Raw genomic sequence first — 14,945 nt, 5'->3', positions numbered from 1 at the left:
CTAGAATCATAGAATCATAGAAAGTTACAGCACAGAAGGAGGCTATTCAGCCCATTGTGTCCGTGCCGGCCGAAAAAGGGCTATCCAGCTTAATCCCACTTTCCAGCACTTGGTCCGTAGCCCTGTGGGTTATGGCACTTCAAGTGCACATCCAAGTACTTTTTTCAGGCAGTGAGTTCCGGACCCCAACACCCTCTGGGTGAAAAAAATTCTCCTCAGCTCCCTTTAATCCTTCTACCAATTACTTTAAATCTATGCCCCCTGGTCACTGACCCCTCTGCTAAGGGAAAAAGGTCCTCCCTATCCACCCTATCTAGTCCCCTCATAATTTTATATACCTCAGTTAAATCTCCCCTCAGCCTCCTTTGTTCCAAAGAAAACAATCTCAGCCTATCCAATCTTTTCTCACAGCTAAAATTCTCCACCCCTGGCAACATCCTTGTAAATCTCCTCCTTATCTTCTCCAGTGCAATCACATCTTTTCTGTAATGTGATGACCAGAACTGTACGCATTACTCAAGCTGTGGCCTAACCAATGTTTTATACAGTTCCAGCATAACCTCCCTGCTCTTACTTTCTATGCCTCGGCTAATAAAGGAAAGCATCCTGTATGCCTTTTTAACCACCTTATCTACCTGTCCTGCTACCTTCAGGGATCTGTAGACATGCACTCCAAGGTCCCTTTGTTACTCTACACCTCTCAGTATCCTCCCATTTATTGTGTACTCCCTTGCCTTGTTTGCCCTCCCCAAATGTATTACCTCACACTTCTCTGGATTGAATTGCATTTGCCACTTTTCTGCTCACCTGACCAGTCCATTGATATCTTCCCGCAGTCTACAGTTTTCCTCCTCACTATCAACCACATGGCCAATTTTTGTATCATCTGCAAACTTCTTGATCAAGCCCCCCACATTCAAGTCCAACTCATTAATACATACCACAAAAAGCAAGGGACCTAGTACTGAGCCTTGCGGGACCCCACTAGAAACAGCCTTCCAGTCTCAAAAACACCCACTCCTATTTCTTATGTTCTTATGTATACTTCCCAAAAGTCTAAAGCTGAATTATTATCCTAAATGCTGCTGGGGCCAAATCTGTTATTTAGCGTGGCATAATAGTCATCATAAAAAGAAATGAATTAAAAATACATGCTGCTGGCATGCCAGTGATCTCCTCTGTGCTATGAAATAAACAATGGAATTAAATCATTGCTTTTCAGAGCACAAGCATGATACGAGGTTTGTCACCTAACCATTATGTCCTGCAGATTGCCATATTGATAATCAAATATCACAAGTTTCCTACAACATGTTCACAGTCTATTCTTTAAAGTTGAAAAAAGGATGATGGGTGAGACTTAAACAGCCTACAACATTCACAGCCAAGTGTCAAACTATCTCCTATCAAATTTATACCATACATGGGGATTACTGCAATGGTTTATCTTACAACCAGTGCTGCTTTGTGCACCTCTCTCAAATTGTAAAGATTCGCTATGGAATACACCTCTCCCAATACCCAACTGAAATAGTCAGTGTCTCCCCTACTCATCACGATCTCTCAATTTTGCTATTTGCTAATCTCCCTTACCAGTTATAATCTCTATCTCTACAGCTCATCAATCTCGATTATCAAGTCCCCTTCAATCTTCTACGATGTGTTTTTTTCCTCTATTGTTCTTGATTATCTTCCTTATTCTAGTTTCTCGTGGTGCTGGTATATCTACCATCAATACCTTAAATCCACCTTGCCCTGAACTTATCTCCAACTTCAATTTTCCACAATCACCGTGCTCCCAATTTTCCTGTTCTGTGATCATACAGAAATTGAACCATGCTATCCAGATCACTGCTTCACCCAAGATTACTCAAGATTTATTGTAGCTTATCTCTGTAAGATTAAATTTATTGAAAGCCCGTGTGCCAGAGTGGTAAAATGCAGGCCAGCACCCACCACAAGGGGAGTTCCTGATTGGGGCAGACAGGCTCCCAACTTCTCAGCTGGGGAGGGGTGGAAAATGATATAGGGAAAAGGAGAGAACAATAAATTAAAAGCCTTTGAGTTTAACTTGTTAATCAATTATTTGTGGAATAAATAAGATCACACTTGACTATCAGATTTGACATTATCCATATTTTATTTCCAGGGCCAATGGTTTACGCTGACCGAATAAGTCAAATCCCGTTCTTATTACACAGAGTTGCGTGATTTTTATCATTGTTTTTGGGATCATATTCCACAGCTAGGTGCTGTTTTCTATGAATCCCCTAAGCCTGGGTTGTTTCCCAAAGAACCATTTACCTAAATTTTTTTATTTAAACAGGAGTACATTTTACTAGTTACTACACCCATTTCATCCATCATCTTTGGATCAACTGTTCCTGTTCAAGAAATTTACAGTTTAAGATTTTTAATCCTATTAAAGATATGAATAATTGATTCAATCTATAGTTAAACTATTATCCACATCTCAGCACTGACCCAAACTTTAAAACACGATACTATATAGCGCAGTATATTAACCACAGCAATAAATGGCAAACTTTAGCAGGCGTGATGCAGATGTTATACAGCATACAGCTACAATATGCAAACCTTGCAATGCTCATTAGTCTCTGTTCAGTCACTGCCCCTACATTTTCAGCAGTGAGCAATGCTATTTATATGGTCTCATGTGACACATAAAAATAACTCTTCACCTCATGCTCATGCTCACTTTTTCCATTCTGACAGTAAACGTTTGCCATAATTGATTTTCTTGGGGCGACAATTTGGTTGCAAAACTTGCATGGAATGTATTAAAAGCCAATTTCTGTTGCTCTACTTTTAATTAAACATTTTCTTCTGCCAAGATTTTCTTTCTGTTTTGACCATGACTGCTGTCAGTATTAATGTCACAACTGCCTAGAATAAAGCTAGCAATTGCTTAATATAGACCTGAGTGAGAACCTTCAAATAACAATATTTATTTATTGTAATCCATACAAAGTGCAGTCAGCTTCTTAGTAACTAGAGCTCTTATAACCAGAGCTGCCATATCAGTTGATCCCAACAATGTCATTTTGAATTTTATTTAAACTTCCTGCCAATGAGTCATTTCAAATAATTTTAACATCCTGCTTTGTCTTCATCTCATACACCCATACTTCTTTTGCTGTGATTGCCCTTTACTAGTGCTTCTTTCTCTCACTAATTTTCTACCCTCCTCTCCTGAAGACACTGACTCTGGTTCCATTAAGTGTTAGTTACCCTCCAGTACCTTAACCAAGTGACCATTTTCTATCTGTGAGCTCAAATAGTAAGTGTTGGTAGGCTGTTCAACTTTATTGATACTTAAAGATCAATTTTTGTTTAGAAAAAAGCAGAAATAATGGCAATATACTATGATCAACTGTAAATAAATTCTAACGCCATAGTGACAAAGTTCTTGCTGAGTTCATGACCATATTCTTTCCAACATATACAATCCCTAAGCTTCAAAAGATGCCAAGGAGATAGCAATTAATTTCATCAGGTACCACACAATCCTTTGGACTATGGCTGTTATTAAAATTTGGAGCAGTACAGGTTAAACAATAAAAATCCATTGCTCTTCCCACGGTCTTGGTAATGGTTTCAGCTTTCCAGGCAACCATCTCTTGTACTTATTAGTTCATTTCAGTAGCCATTAATATCGTCAAAAATAATGACAAAGCTGAGTGATTAGTAAGAATTGTGGGATGTTTAAAGTTACTTTATGGGAGGAATGAATCAAGTTAATTTTGGAAGTGATAATCTTCACTAAAGCTGCCAAAAAAGCATCTTGAAACAACATAAAGCTATCAGTACTTAGGTTATTCACACATCTTGGATTGTGGAATTGCAGACTAAAGTTTCTATATTGACAGTGTGCTGTTGACAGCAGATGTGCAGGACTCCAGCTGCTGACAGCGCATCATGAATATAAGGGAGGCAAATTCATCTTTTACGCTGCATCAGAGACAGCGTAAAATGCAGGCCTCTATTCTACATGCCCTCCAATAACACAATAGGATAGCGACACTCATAGGTCGCAGGTCTCTGACCGTGTGTCACTTTTCTGGCATCATACCAACAATATAGAAACAGTAACCGAGCTGTTGTATTTTTCCTATATTGCATTCTAAAGCTTAAAGACTTAATCGATTAAACTAACCATCCCACAGAAAGAGGATACAAGCCTACCTCCACTGAGCCTTGTTGTGCAAGAAGGAGTTGCACTGGTCTGGGAGTTTGCTGTCAAGTGACATAATCTCAAGAATCCCTAAGATCTGCTTAAAATTTGGCCTTTTCTGTAAGAACAAGCAAATGTAAACGCATTAATCAATTAACTTCTTATACTGTACACAGTGTACAAACTGAGCTGTAATGCTGTAATGTAGAAATTGTATTAAAGTTGAGATGTCCCATGTGACTATTTGTAGCATTTAAATCAAACAGTTGTCTATTTATGGAAAATTATGTCACTGAAACCTTTTATTTTCTTAACACTGTTTACACCTTTTAGTATTGAATCAGTATTTCACAGCTAATGCTTTTCTTCAGCATCAACAACAGTGACCAACGTTACAGTGTCATTTATTCCTCTTCTGCAATAATCCCAAGTACAAGAGTGTGGTTACTGTGACTGACAGTACTACTGTTTGGAAAGAAAGGTGGATATGTGAAGTACTGATTTCTAATAGCAACACAAAGGAAATATGCCAGAAATACTATTTGCTTTAAACAGCCACATGGTGAATATAAAAGCCGCAAATGTAGAATATCAGAAGTCGACTATTATTTTGGTGAAGTCCACCAGGTTCAAACTGTCTGTAGGTCCTTTTATGATAAAAGAGTGCAGCTGGTGGTAAATGCACAGTTCTGCTGTTGGCAGCTGCCCTCGTAAATATGACCTTCATTATTCTGACAGCAGTAGACCACTGTTGTGTCCATCTTGCAAGCTGCTGCCAGATTCACTGGCTCCACTTCTGGCCTATTAAATATGAGTCATGACATCAATGTCAGCATCAAGAATACAGTGCATCCATGCAAAGTGGCGAAGGTCTTGTCAGTAATTTTCTGCAAGAATAGTACTTGATTTTTCAGATAATTGATGCTGATTGTATTTGTACAGGAGGGAAGCGTGCAGTTCTATTTAGTAATATTGGCCTCGAGATGGATGTTGGCTCCTCTGAGATGTGGCATACTGCTGATCATGGCAAGCTGCCCAATTAGAAACTGATGGAAACAAAAACCTATAGTGACATCATTTTGCTGCATGCATGCACAGGAAAGCTGGTCGATATTCTCAAATCAGCCTCCTAAGGGCCTGTGGAGAGCCACACTTTTAATGAAGGACAGTCAGCACGGATTTGTTAAAAGCAAATCGTGTCTGACTAACCTGATTGAGTTCTTTGATGAAGTAACAGAGAGGGTTGATGAGGGTAGTGCAGTAGATGTAAATGGACTTTCAAAAGACATTTGATAAAGTATATTCGGAAAATAGAAGCACATGAGAGTAAAGGGATGGTGGTAACTTGGGTACGTAATTGGCTAAGGGATAGGAGGCACGAAGTAGTGGTGAACGGAAGTTTATCTGATTGGAGAGAAGTATGCAGTGGTGTCCCCCAGAGTTTGGTATTAGGACCATTGCTTTTCTTGTTATATATAAATGACCTGGACTTGGGTATAGGGAGTACAATTTCGCAGTTTGTGGATGATATAAACTTGGCAACGTAGTAGTGAGGCGGATAGTAGCAGACTTCAGGAGGACATAGACAGATCGCTGACACGGGCAGACACATGGCAGATGCAATTTAATGCGGATAAGTGTGAAGTGATGCACTTTGGGAGGAACAACATGCAGGGGCAGTATAATCTAAATGGTACTATTTTGAGGAGGGTGCAAGGGCAGAGGGACCTGGGGGTGCATATTCACAAATCTTTGAAGGTGGCAGGGCAAGTTGATGAGGAGTAAGAAACTGTTTGGGATACTTGGCTTTGTAAACAGGGGCACTGAATACAAAAACAAGGAAGTCATGCTAGACCTTTACAAATCACTGGTTAGGCCTCAGTTGGAGTACTGTGTACAACTCTGAGCACCACACTTTAGGAAGGATGTCAAGGCCTAGGAGAGGGTATAGAGGAGGTTTACCATGATGATACCAAGGATGAAGTACTTCAGTTATGTGGAGAGATTGAAGAAGCTGGGATTGTTCTCCTTAAGAGCAGAAAAGGATAAGGGGAGACCTAATAGAGGTAGTCAAAGTTACATGGGGTTTTGATAGCGCAAGTAGGGAGAAACTGTTTCCTCTGGCAAGTGGGTCAGTAACCAGAGGTCGTAGATAATTGGCAAAAGAACTAGAGGGGAAATGAGAAGAAATTTTTTCATAGAGAGGGTTGTTAAGATCTGGAATACAGTACCTGAAAGGGTGGCGGAAGCAGATTCCATGGATCTTTCAAAAGGCTATTGGACAGGTACATGAAGAGGACTAATTTGCAGGGTTATGAGGAAAAAGCTGGGTGTGGGACTAATTGGACAGCTCTTTCAAAAAGCCGGCAGAGGCATGACAGGCCGTATGGCCTCCTTCTGTGCTGTAAGATTCTATGATTCTATGACTGGGTGAGTAACACAAATGAGAGACAGCAGCCCATGGAGGTTGAAATAATAGAACAGGATTATAAGATAAAAGCATCTTAAATGAGTATCTGAGAACCACAGCTGTTTTTTCTGTTACACATAAACACAGTACGTTGCTCTATCTCACAGTCAAAGTACATTTTAGGAACATTGCATTAAGTGTTTGAAACTGTGTGAAGAAAACATAACTGGTTAATGGTTACATGTGTTGAGCCTATTGATACTTCTGGGGATCTAAATCAAATGTGCAGAGGTACTTTGTTCTCCTTTCAGCAGAGAAGGTTGAGAGGAGATTTGATAGAAGTGTTCAAAATCATGACGGGTTTAGATAAAGTAAATAAAAAGAAACTACTCATTGGTGGAAGGGTCGAGAACCAGAGGACACAGATTTAAGGTGATTGGCAATAGAACCAAAGGTGACATGAGGAAAAACTTTTTTACGCAGCAAGTAGTTACGATCTGGAATGCGCTGTGTGAAAGGGTGGTGGAAGCAGATTCAATCGTGGCTTTCAAAAAGGAATTGGATAAATACTTGAAGGGAAAAAATTTGCAGGGCTATGGGGAAAGGGCGGGGGAATGGAACTAACTGGATTGCTCTTACAAAGAGCCAGCACAGGCTCGATGGGCCAAATGGCCTCCTTCTGTACTGTAACCATTCTATGATTCTATATCTGCAATATGTGCATTGTCACATGTTACTGGAGCTTTAATATACAAAAGGCACTTTTATATTTGATACGCGGTCCCAAGAGGTGGCTCTCAAACAGAGATCCATGACCACTGAGAAGTGTTCTCTTCCATTGTGGAGATTGATGGCAACTTTTGGGACCCATGAAAATGTGGGTCTCCTACGGTTGCAAATTTTGTACTAGATAATGCTGTAAGTAGCAGGAGAACCTATCCCACCCCCACTCAACTCTGCCGTCAACAGCATTCTCTCAATGTAAAAACTGGTTTAAGATCTTAGTACTTACTTTAGGATCCGTTTCCCAGCACTGATGCAGTAGTTCTGCAAAACTAGCAGGACAGCCACTTGGAATGGTCAATCTCTGCAACAGGAATAGCAAAATATTACACAAAAATAAACCTAAGAAAACACTAATAATAGAACCAAACAAGCTGGGAATTTTTCAATTTCCTCCCCTCCTGAAGACATCAACCTCCCACTGGATTATGGTTTCAAAGGTGTCAGCAGCCCTCTCGTACTTCATTCAAGTGTTTATCTTCGTTGGTGAGCTGTCAGAGTGTGCCAGTGGACTATTCAACTGTAGGACGCATTACCACTACGTCCACTTGTGTTCTCGCCCAACGTCCACATGTGCAACTTCCAGCGGGAATCACTGGATATCAATTGGGACCAAGAGCCCTGGCCAAATTTCCCCATCCTACCCAAGGGACACTGAAACCAATTTTATCACCTCCACACATCAGTTAACTCAGCAAAGACTTGGATCAAACTTGGGATCTTACTATCCTATGTGGCTTAGTAGCACATCACATTGTACATTTACCCACTAAGTTACTGGGGAAGCTGTAAAACTGGGTCTTTTTAAAAAATATATGCTCCAGAATCTTGGGAATGCAATCTTGTGCACCCTTGGACAAAATGTGCTTTACAAGTTAGGATGTCAAATACAACAATTTATACAATGAGTATTGACTCCCCACCCCACCCCACCTCATTGTCACAATTTTCAGGTTTTGCAATAGATATCCCCTGGGTTCAGGGTCACAGATCACTCCTGTAAATGAACCTTGTATCCCCTACATTCAAGAATACATTTTTACTACCTAATATATAGTTAAATTATAGCATGATCTGGAGATCATAACATAAAACCCTGCTCCGTGTAGCAGCCACTGAAATGTCGCACTTAAACTCTCCTCTCTTTGCAGAAAACAGACTGAAAGAATTCTATTGAGACAAGGCATGACTACAAATCAACAGACTGGTTTATTTTATGTAAAATACATAAATGAACAGAATACATTTTTCATCATGAAATCAATTTCCTACAGTCTTCAGTTAATGAAAAACAACAAAGATGCAGCCTTACTAGTTCGGTAGGCGCAAGCTCACTGCAAAGCTAGCTGATTGTGAATTTGTGTTACAAGCTGCCTGGACTCACTCATTCTATGTGAGAGAAAGGGAGAGGGAGAGTGAGAGAGGGGTGGGAGAGGGGGGAGAGGGAGAGATATTGAGATTAAGAATTTTAACAAATAACACAATTGCTGTTTAAGTACATGATGACTGATTGCACTATTGTATCAAGTTAAACATGTTAAACAGAAGAATGAGAGGAGATCTTATTGAAACATACACGATTCTGAGGGGACTCGATAGGGTAGATGCTGAAAGGATGTTACCCCTCATGGGGGAATCTAAAACTAGGGGGCATAGTCTCAGAATAAGGGGTCGCCCGTTTAAGATGGAAATGAGGAGGAATTTCTTCTCCTAGAGGGTCGTGAATCTTTGGAATTCTTCACGCCAAAAAGCTGTGGAGGTTGAGTCATTGAATACATTCAAGGCCGAGTTAGACAAATTTTTGATCAGCAAGGGAGTCAAAGGATATGGAGAAAAGGCGGGAAAGTGGAGTTGAGGTAAAAATCAGATCAGCCATGATCTCATTAAATGGTGGAGCAGGCTCGAAGGGCCGAATGGCCTACTCCTATCTCTTATGCTCTTATGGTCTTATGTTCCGCTTGAGATCACCATTAACTGACTCCATGCATACTGGCAACTAGTCTTAACAGTTGATACAATACCTACATTTTTCTAGCGTTACCTAATATTTTGGGAGTAGCATCTAAATTAGAAAATAATCCGGCCCGTTTTACTTCATTGCAAAATTTCAAAAATTAGGTATGAATCTGTGTAACATTGGGCAACAAATTAGTCACTGAAAGAAAAAGAACTGCAAATACTGAACATTTGAAATAAAAAATGCTGGAAATATACAGGTCATTTGAAAAATATAGGTGAATATTTCCAATAGAGATCCTTCATCAAAATGGAATTCTGACGAAGAGCCGCAACCCAAAGGTGTATTTCTATTTTTATGACAGACAATTAGTTGTTCTTTTGTATCTTCATGTAAGTAGCATTAGTGAAGTTCCGCTGGACATTTATATTTTACTAGTGGATCTCCTACCGTACTGTTTATGGATTGTGGGGGTGGGCAATAAAGCAGTATGCAGGTAGTGGGGAGGTTGTGGGTATTGGAGAAGTTGCAGGTAACATTGGCCCAGGAGCAAAAGGGTGATAATGTATGTGGCAAAGCCAGGCCCACTGATAAGAGTGGAGCCTAACAGGGGAATGTGTAGGTAGGTGAGTTGCAACAGTAGAAGCATTAGAGAAGCCAATTTAAAATGTGATTTATTCATTTCAGTGTGCAGTTTATTCATTTATAAATAATAATGAAATTCAGCTATTAAATAAAAAGACTTGCATTTATATAGCGCCTTTTACAATCTCTGGACATCCCAAATCGCTTTACAACCAATAAAGTACTTTTGAAATGTAGTCATTGTTGTAATGTAGGAACATGTTACTGTGTATCTGTTTAGTTGCAACTGGGATGCAGGTAGCTCTTAGGACCTAGTAGGGAGAGACTGCACAAAAGCTGTTATAACATGTACACCAGTTACTGAAAGTGAGCATTCAGGTGCAGCAAGCAGTTAGGAAGGCGAATAGTATGTTGGCCTTCATTGCAAGAGGATTTGAGTACAGGAGCAGAGATGTCTTACTGCAGTTGTACGGGGCCTTGGTGAGACCACATCTGGATTATTGTGTGCAGTTTTGGTCTCCTTATCTGAGGAAGGATATCCTTGCCATGGAGGGAGTGCAACGAAGGTTTACCAGACTGATTCCTGGGATGGCAGGACTGACGCATGAGGAGAGATTGAGCCTATATTCACTAGAGTTTAGAAGAATGAGAGGTGATCTCATTGAAACATATAAAATTCTAACAGGACTCGACAGACTAGATGCAGGGAGGGTGCTCCCGATGGCTGGGGAGTCCAGAACCAGGGGTCACAGTCTCAGGATACGGGGTATGCCATTTAGAACCGAGATGAGGAGAAATTTCTTCACTCAGAGGGTGGCGAACCTGTGGAATTCTCTGCCACAGAAGGCAGTGGAGGCCAAGTCATTAAATATATTCAAGAAGGAGATAGATATATTTCTTAATGCTTATGGGATCAAGGGATATGGGGAAAAAGTGGGAACAGGGTACTGAGTTAGACGATAAGCCATAATCATTTTGAATGGCGGAGCAGGCCCGAAGGGCCGAATGGTGTACTCTTGCTCCTATTTTCTATGTTTCTATGTAGGAGTGGGAAATATAGGTGTCTCAAACTGGAAGGGAAGGTGCTTGGGAGACTGGGCCCTCACTCTGCGAGGAAACAGTTGCCAGGGACTGGTGCTGGACAAAAGTAGAATGGGGGAATAGTTGAGATAATATCCTAATGCATAGTTAATACTTTATTTTGTAATTACTTAAAAGTGCTGATTGTATAATATAATGTGCTATATTTGTAACACAATTTATTTTGCTGTATTCATATAATTTATTATTGCTCTGTAATTCTTTAATTTAATGGGCTGTATTTTTTATAATAGCACTGTTACTGTAATTTATTTTTCACTTCTTGCAAGTATCCTGGTTCATAGAAGAGCCCAAGTCTGGTCATAGTACCTGCTGCCATTGCAGCTGCCTATGTGTAAGAATTTCTGGGCATCATGATCCCAGGGAGCAGTTCCTTTGCTCTTATTTTCTTGGTCACACCTTGGGTTTAGTATTGCTAATTTCTGCTGAGTCTGAAAAACTGGACAGGGAGGCAGATCATACAGACAAAAAGTCAGATGTCAATTAAAAAACATGCTTAACTCCCCCTCCAAAATGTGTTGAATACCTGAAAGTTGAGTTGTTTGTTAATTGAGTCATTAAAACACGAAGATTGTTTTATCTTCAAGAGTAAGACTGACTACAGTGTGTGCCCTAACCTCCTTCTTATCAGCCTCCCCCCCTTATAAAATAGTAGCTCTAAGCTCCATTCTGAGAACTGGCATCCAGTAGCTGCTTGTGTCTCCATTCTTTTTAAACTTGCAGATTAAAGTACTTTATTTATATTGTTATCTAAGGTAAGCAAACAAAAAACTGTTCATCCAATTTTGCTTCAAGTTCACCCATTTTAAAAGCCAATCCAGCACTACCACAAGCTAATCATTTGCAAATAGCTCAGCTTTTTGTAAAAGGCAGAGGCACTGAAATTTAAGAGGATCCTTGATTTGTACCTGGAGTTGCAATAAAGAAAAAGTAATGCTGTTCATTTACATAATTGCTCTACTTCCCACTATATAAAATGAGGCCCTGATAGCTTATCTTCTTCCCTCATTTTTTTCTTTATTTGATTCTCAAGAAAGTACATCTAGACATATGTTTTAAGAAACCATTATACACTTACAAGTATATTCATGTACTTATTATGTGAACTCATGGTACATTTTGATTGCAGAGAGGCAGAAGTGCACTGATGCATACAGATATCTTGGCATTACCATACTTCCATTGCGAACATTGTGGGTTGGGGTTTGAGGCAGATTGTCTGGTCTTGGTCTCTCAATGTGAATTAGGCCTTGTGATTGGGGTAAGGAGGCCCTATGTTTTAATGATCATGTAGCTTAGGGTATTTGTCATTTATGGCCTTTGGGTTGCTGTTCTGTCAGGCATGACAGTTTCTGTTGAGTGAGTTCCAAAGAGTAGGCCCCAAACTGGTAGGTATTTCCTAAGGTCAAGCAGAGGCCATATATCCCTGATTCGGATTGGCATATATTTCATGTTTCAACCACATTAGTTGTATAGAAGCGTACATTTCACCATAGAGAGGCATGCATCTTCTTGTAGCTAGTAGCAAGAGTTGCACTAGCCTGCCGCATTGCAGTATGCCCTCCAATTGCAGTGGGCAGGGACCCAACAAGCACTGAGTTGGCTCTTCTGAGATTGTACGGTCATGGTCGTAGTGGTGTCCCAAAATGGCTGGATGCAAGGTATGACCAGATTATGTGTAGGATGATATCTTTCTGCCAGAGCCCCTCTAGCACTCTTCTGTTATAAAGGGATGAAACTTGTGGTTGTGCGGGGTGTGGTATGCACAAAGTATGAACTTGAGTTTCCATTTGTGCATTCTGCTGCAGATGGTAGTGTTGAGGATCTGTCTCCATTCTCTCTGATACTCCTCCTCCTTCAGTGGACGGCCTGGATCTTGTTCCCAGGATTCCCTCAGATTTTGTCCTGACTTTGGCCATAGAGGCGAGCATGCTGCACAGGGCAAAGATGAAACTGTTGGGAAATGGAGGAAGAGTTCCAAGGGGGCTGGCTTATGCTGAAGTCTGCAAAGTATTGCAGTGTTGAGATGGAGCCTCATCTAGAGATATTGGTTGCTGGGAAAGGTGAAATTTGTCAGCTAATTGGTACAAAGACATAATCTGGCCCTCGTGGAGCAGCTGACCTAATTTGGTGATTCTTTTCTTGTGCCAGGCTCTAAATCTGTGGTAAGTCTCCTGAGAGTTCTCCATTTGCCACGTTGGACAGAAGATTACAAGACATAACGGGAAGTCTTCAGAGAGGCACAGATCTGTGTTGAGGCTGAGAAGGTTGTAGTGACAATGGGATGCTTCTGGTTCTCTTCTAGTCTCTTCTGAGAGAGTAAGAATGGTAAGCTGTGCAAAGGGTTGGTAGGGAGGCCTGGCGACCAATACTGGCCACGGGTTTTGCTGAAGGATTAGTGAACCGGTCACAATAATTTGGGTCTGAGTTGTCCAGTAACAGTGTCTGAAATTTGGAAGGATATGTCCCTCTCTCCTTGTTTTGAAAGGGGGAGTTGCTTGTACTGTATTCACGGCCTCTTACCCGCCCAGAAAAACTGGAGATGCAACTGTCCAGATTGCAGAATGGTTAGGTATGCATCCTGACATCATTCATCTGAAATAGGCAGAGGAGGTAGGGGAAAATGTTTGCCTTTATTGTTTTCACCCTCCCCACGAGTGGTACAGAGGTGCAAGTTTCAATAAGATACAAGTTTCACAAAGATATCTAAAGCTGGCCCCTGGTTATGCAAAGGAGTAGCATTCCCAGTTTTGTCCTGTCTGAGAAAGATACCCCTCTGTTTTAGAAGAGTTTAGCTTGAAACCAGAAAGCCACCCAAATTCTTTGAAGCTTTGAAAGATTTTGGAGAACGAGGTGGTTGGGCTGGTGACATACATATTTTGTGTTCAGTACCTCCTGCTTCTACTCTGGAGATGCGTGGGTTCACTCTGCCGCATGGTACAAGAGATTCAATGGCGGGGCAAATAGGAGGGGGATAGGGAGCACTGCTGTCTGATCGCTAGTGGAGTGGGAACGCAGGTAATCCGAGGCCATTGGCAAATACTGTGGATGTGGGGTGCAAGTTTATGATTGATGACACATTCAGGAAGTGGATTACAAAGGCCATTCTCTTGATCATTGTGAAGAGGAATTTCCACTCCACCCAGTGGAATGCTATTTCTGCAGCCAGGAAGAATACCAGGACAGGCATATTGGCGCTATTAAAGTGGTGCACCATGCTGAATAGCCACATGGTGGTGTCCCTCTAGAGGGCATCTCAGTGAAACTTCAGTTCAATCTCTATGGACTAGCCCAAATATGACTGCATTTAGTCTAGAAGTCAGAATGTTGACCAATTCTTATAATCGGTATTGAGGAGAAATATAGGTCTGCATTAGAAACATCTAATTGAAACATACAAAATTCTTACAGGGCTCGACAGGGTAGATGCAGGGAGGATGTTGCCCCTGGCTGGGGAGTCTAGAACAGTCTCAGAATAAGGGGTAGGCCATTTAGGACTGAGTTGGGGAGAAATTCATTCAGAGGGTGGTGAATCTTTGGAATTCTCTACCCCAAAGGGCTGTGGAGTCTCTGTCATTGAGTACATTCAAAACAGAGATCGATAGATTTCTGGATATTAAATGAATCAAGGGATATGGGGATAGTGCAGGAAAATGGCGTTAAGGTAGTTCATCAGCCATGATCTTGTTGAATGGCAGAGCACGCTCAAGGGGCCAGATGGCCTACTCCTAGTTCTTATGTTCTTACCTTTCTTATGCATTGTGATTGTGTCTACCTTCAGAATATGTGAGAGGGTCTTTACCTTCAACATACAGCAGTTTCAGTAGGAGAGGAATAAAATCCACTAACAAGTTCCTGGAACAGCCTTGTAAAATTTGGCAGATTTGTCATTAGGTCCTGAGGCTCTCCAACAT

At 41.0% G+C, this 14,945-nt stretch overlaps 1 protein-coding gene across 9 annotated transcripts in view; it reads right to left on the bottom strand.

Moving 5' to 3' along the window:
* Positions 1-14,945, bottom strand: part of LOC137323715 (mitogen-activated protein kinase kinase kinase 20-like) — a 151,881-nt gene that overhangs the window by 83,495 nt on the left and 53,441 nt on the right. For all 9 annotated transcript variants that reach the window (XR_010963433.1, XR_010963432.1, XM_067987556.1 and 6 more), the window contains exons 9-10: positions 7,618-7,692; positions 4,207-4,313 (exon numbers count right to left, since the gene is read on the bottom strand). Coding sequence is in view for 7 of the 9 variants with exons in the window: in XM_067987556.1 (XP_067843657.1) it covers positions 4,207-4,313; positions 7,618-7,692 (182 nt within the window). In the remaining 2 variants the exon portion in view is untranslated. The remainder of the gene's footprint in view (positions 1-4,206; positions 4,314-7,617; positions 7,693-14,945) is intronic.

The sequence above is a fragment of the Heptranchias perlo genome, chromosome 7 (genome assembly GCF_035084215.1).
Source record: "Heptranchias perlo isolate sHepPer1 chromosome 7, sHepPer1.hap1, whole genome shotgun sequence".
NCBI lineage: Eukaryota > Metazoa > Chordata > Chondrichthyes > Hexanchiformes > Hexanchidae > Heptranchias > Heptranchias perlo.
Note: the sequence above shows the minus strand (reverse complement) of the source record. Positions and strands in the feature narration are given on the sequence as shown.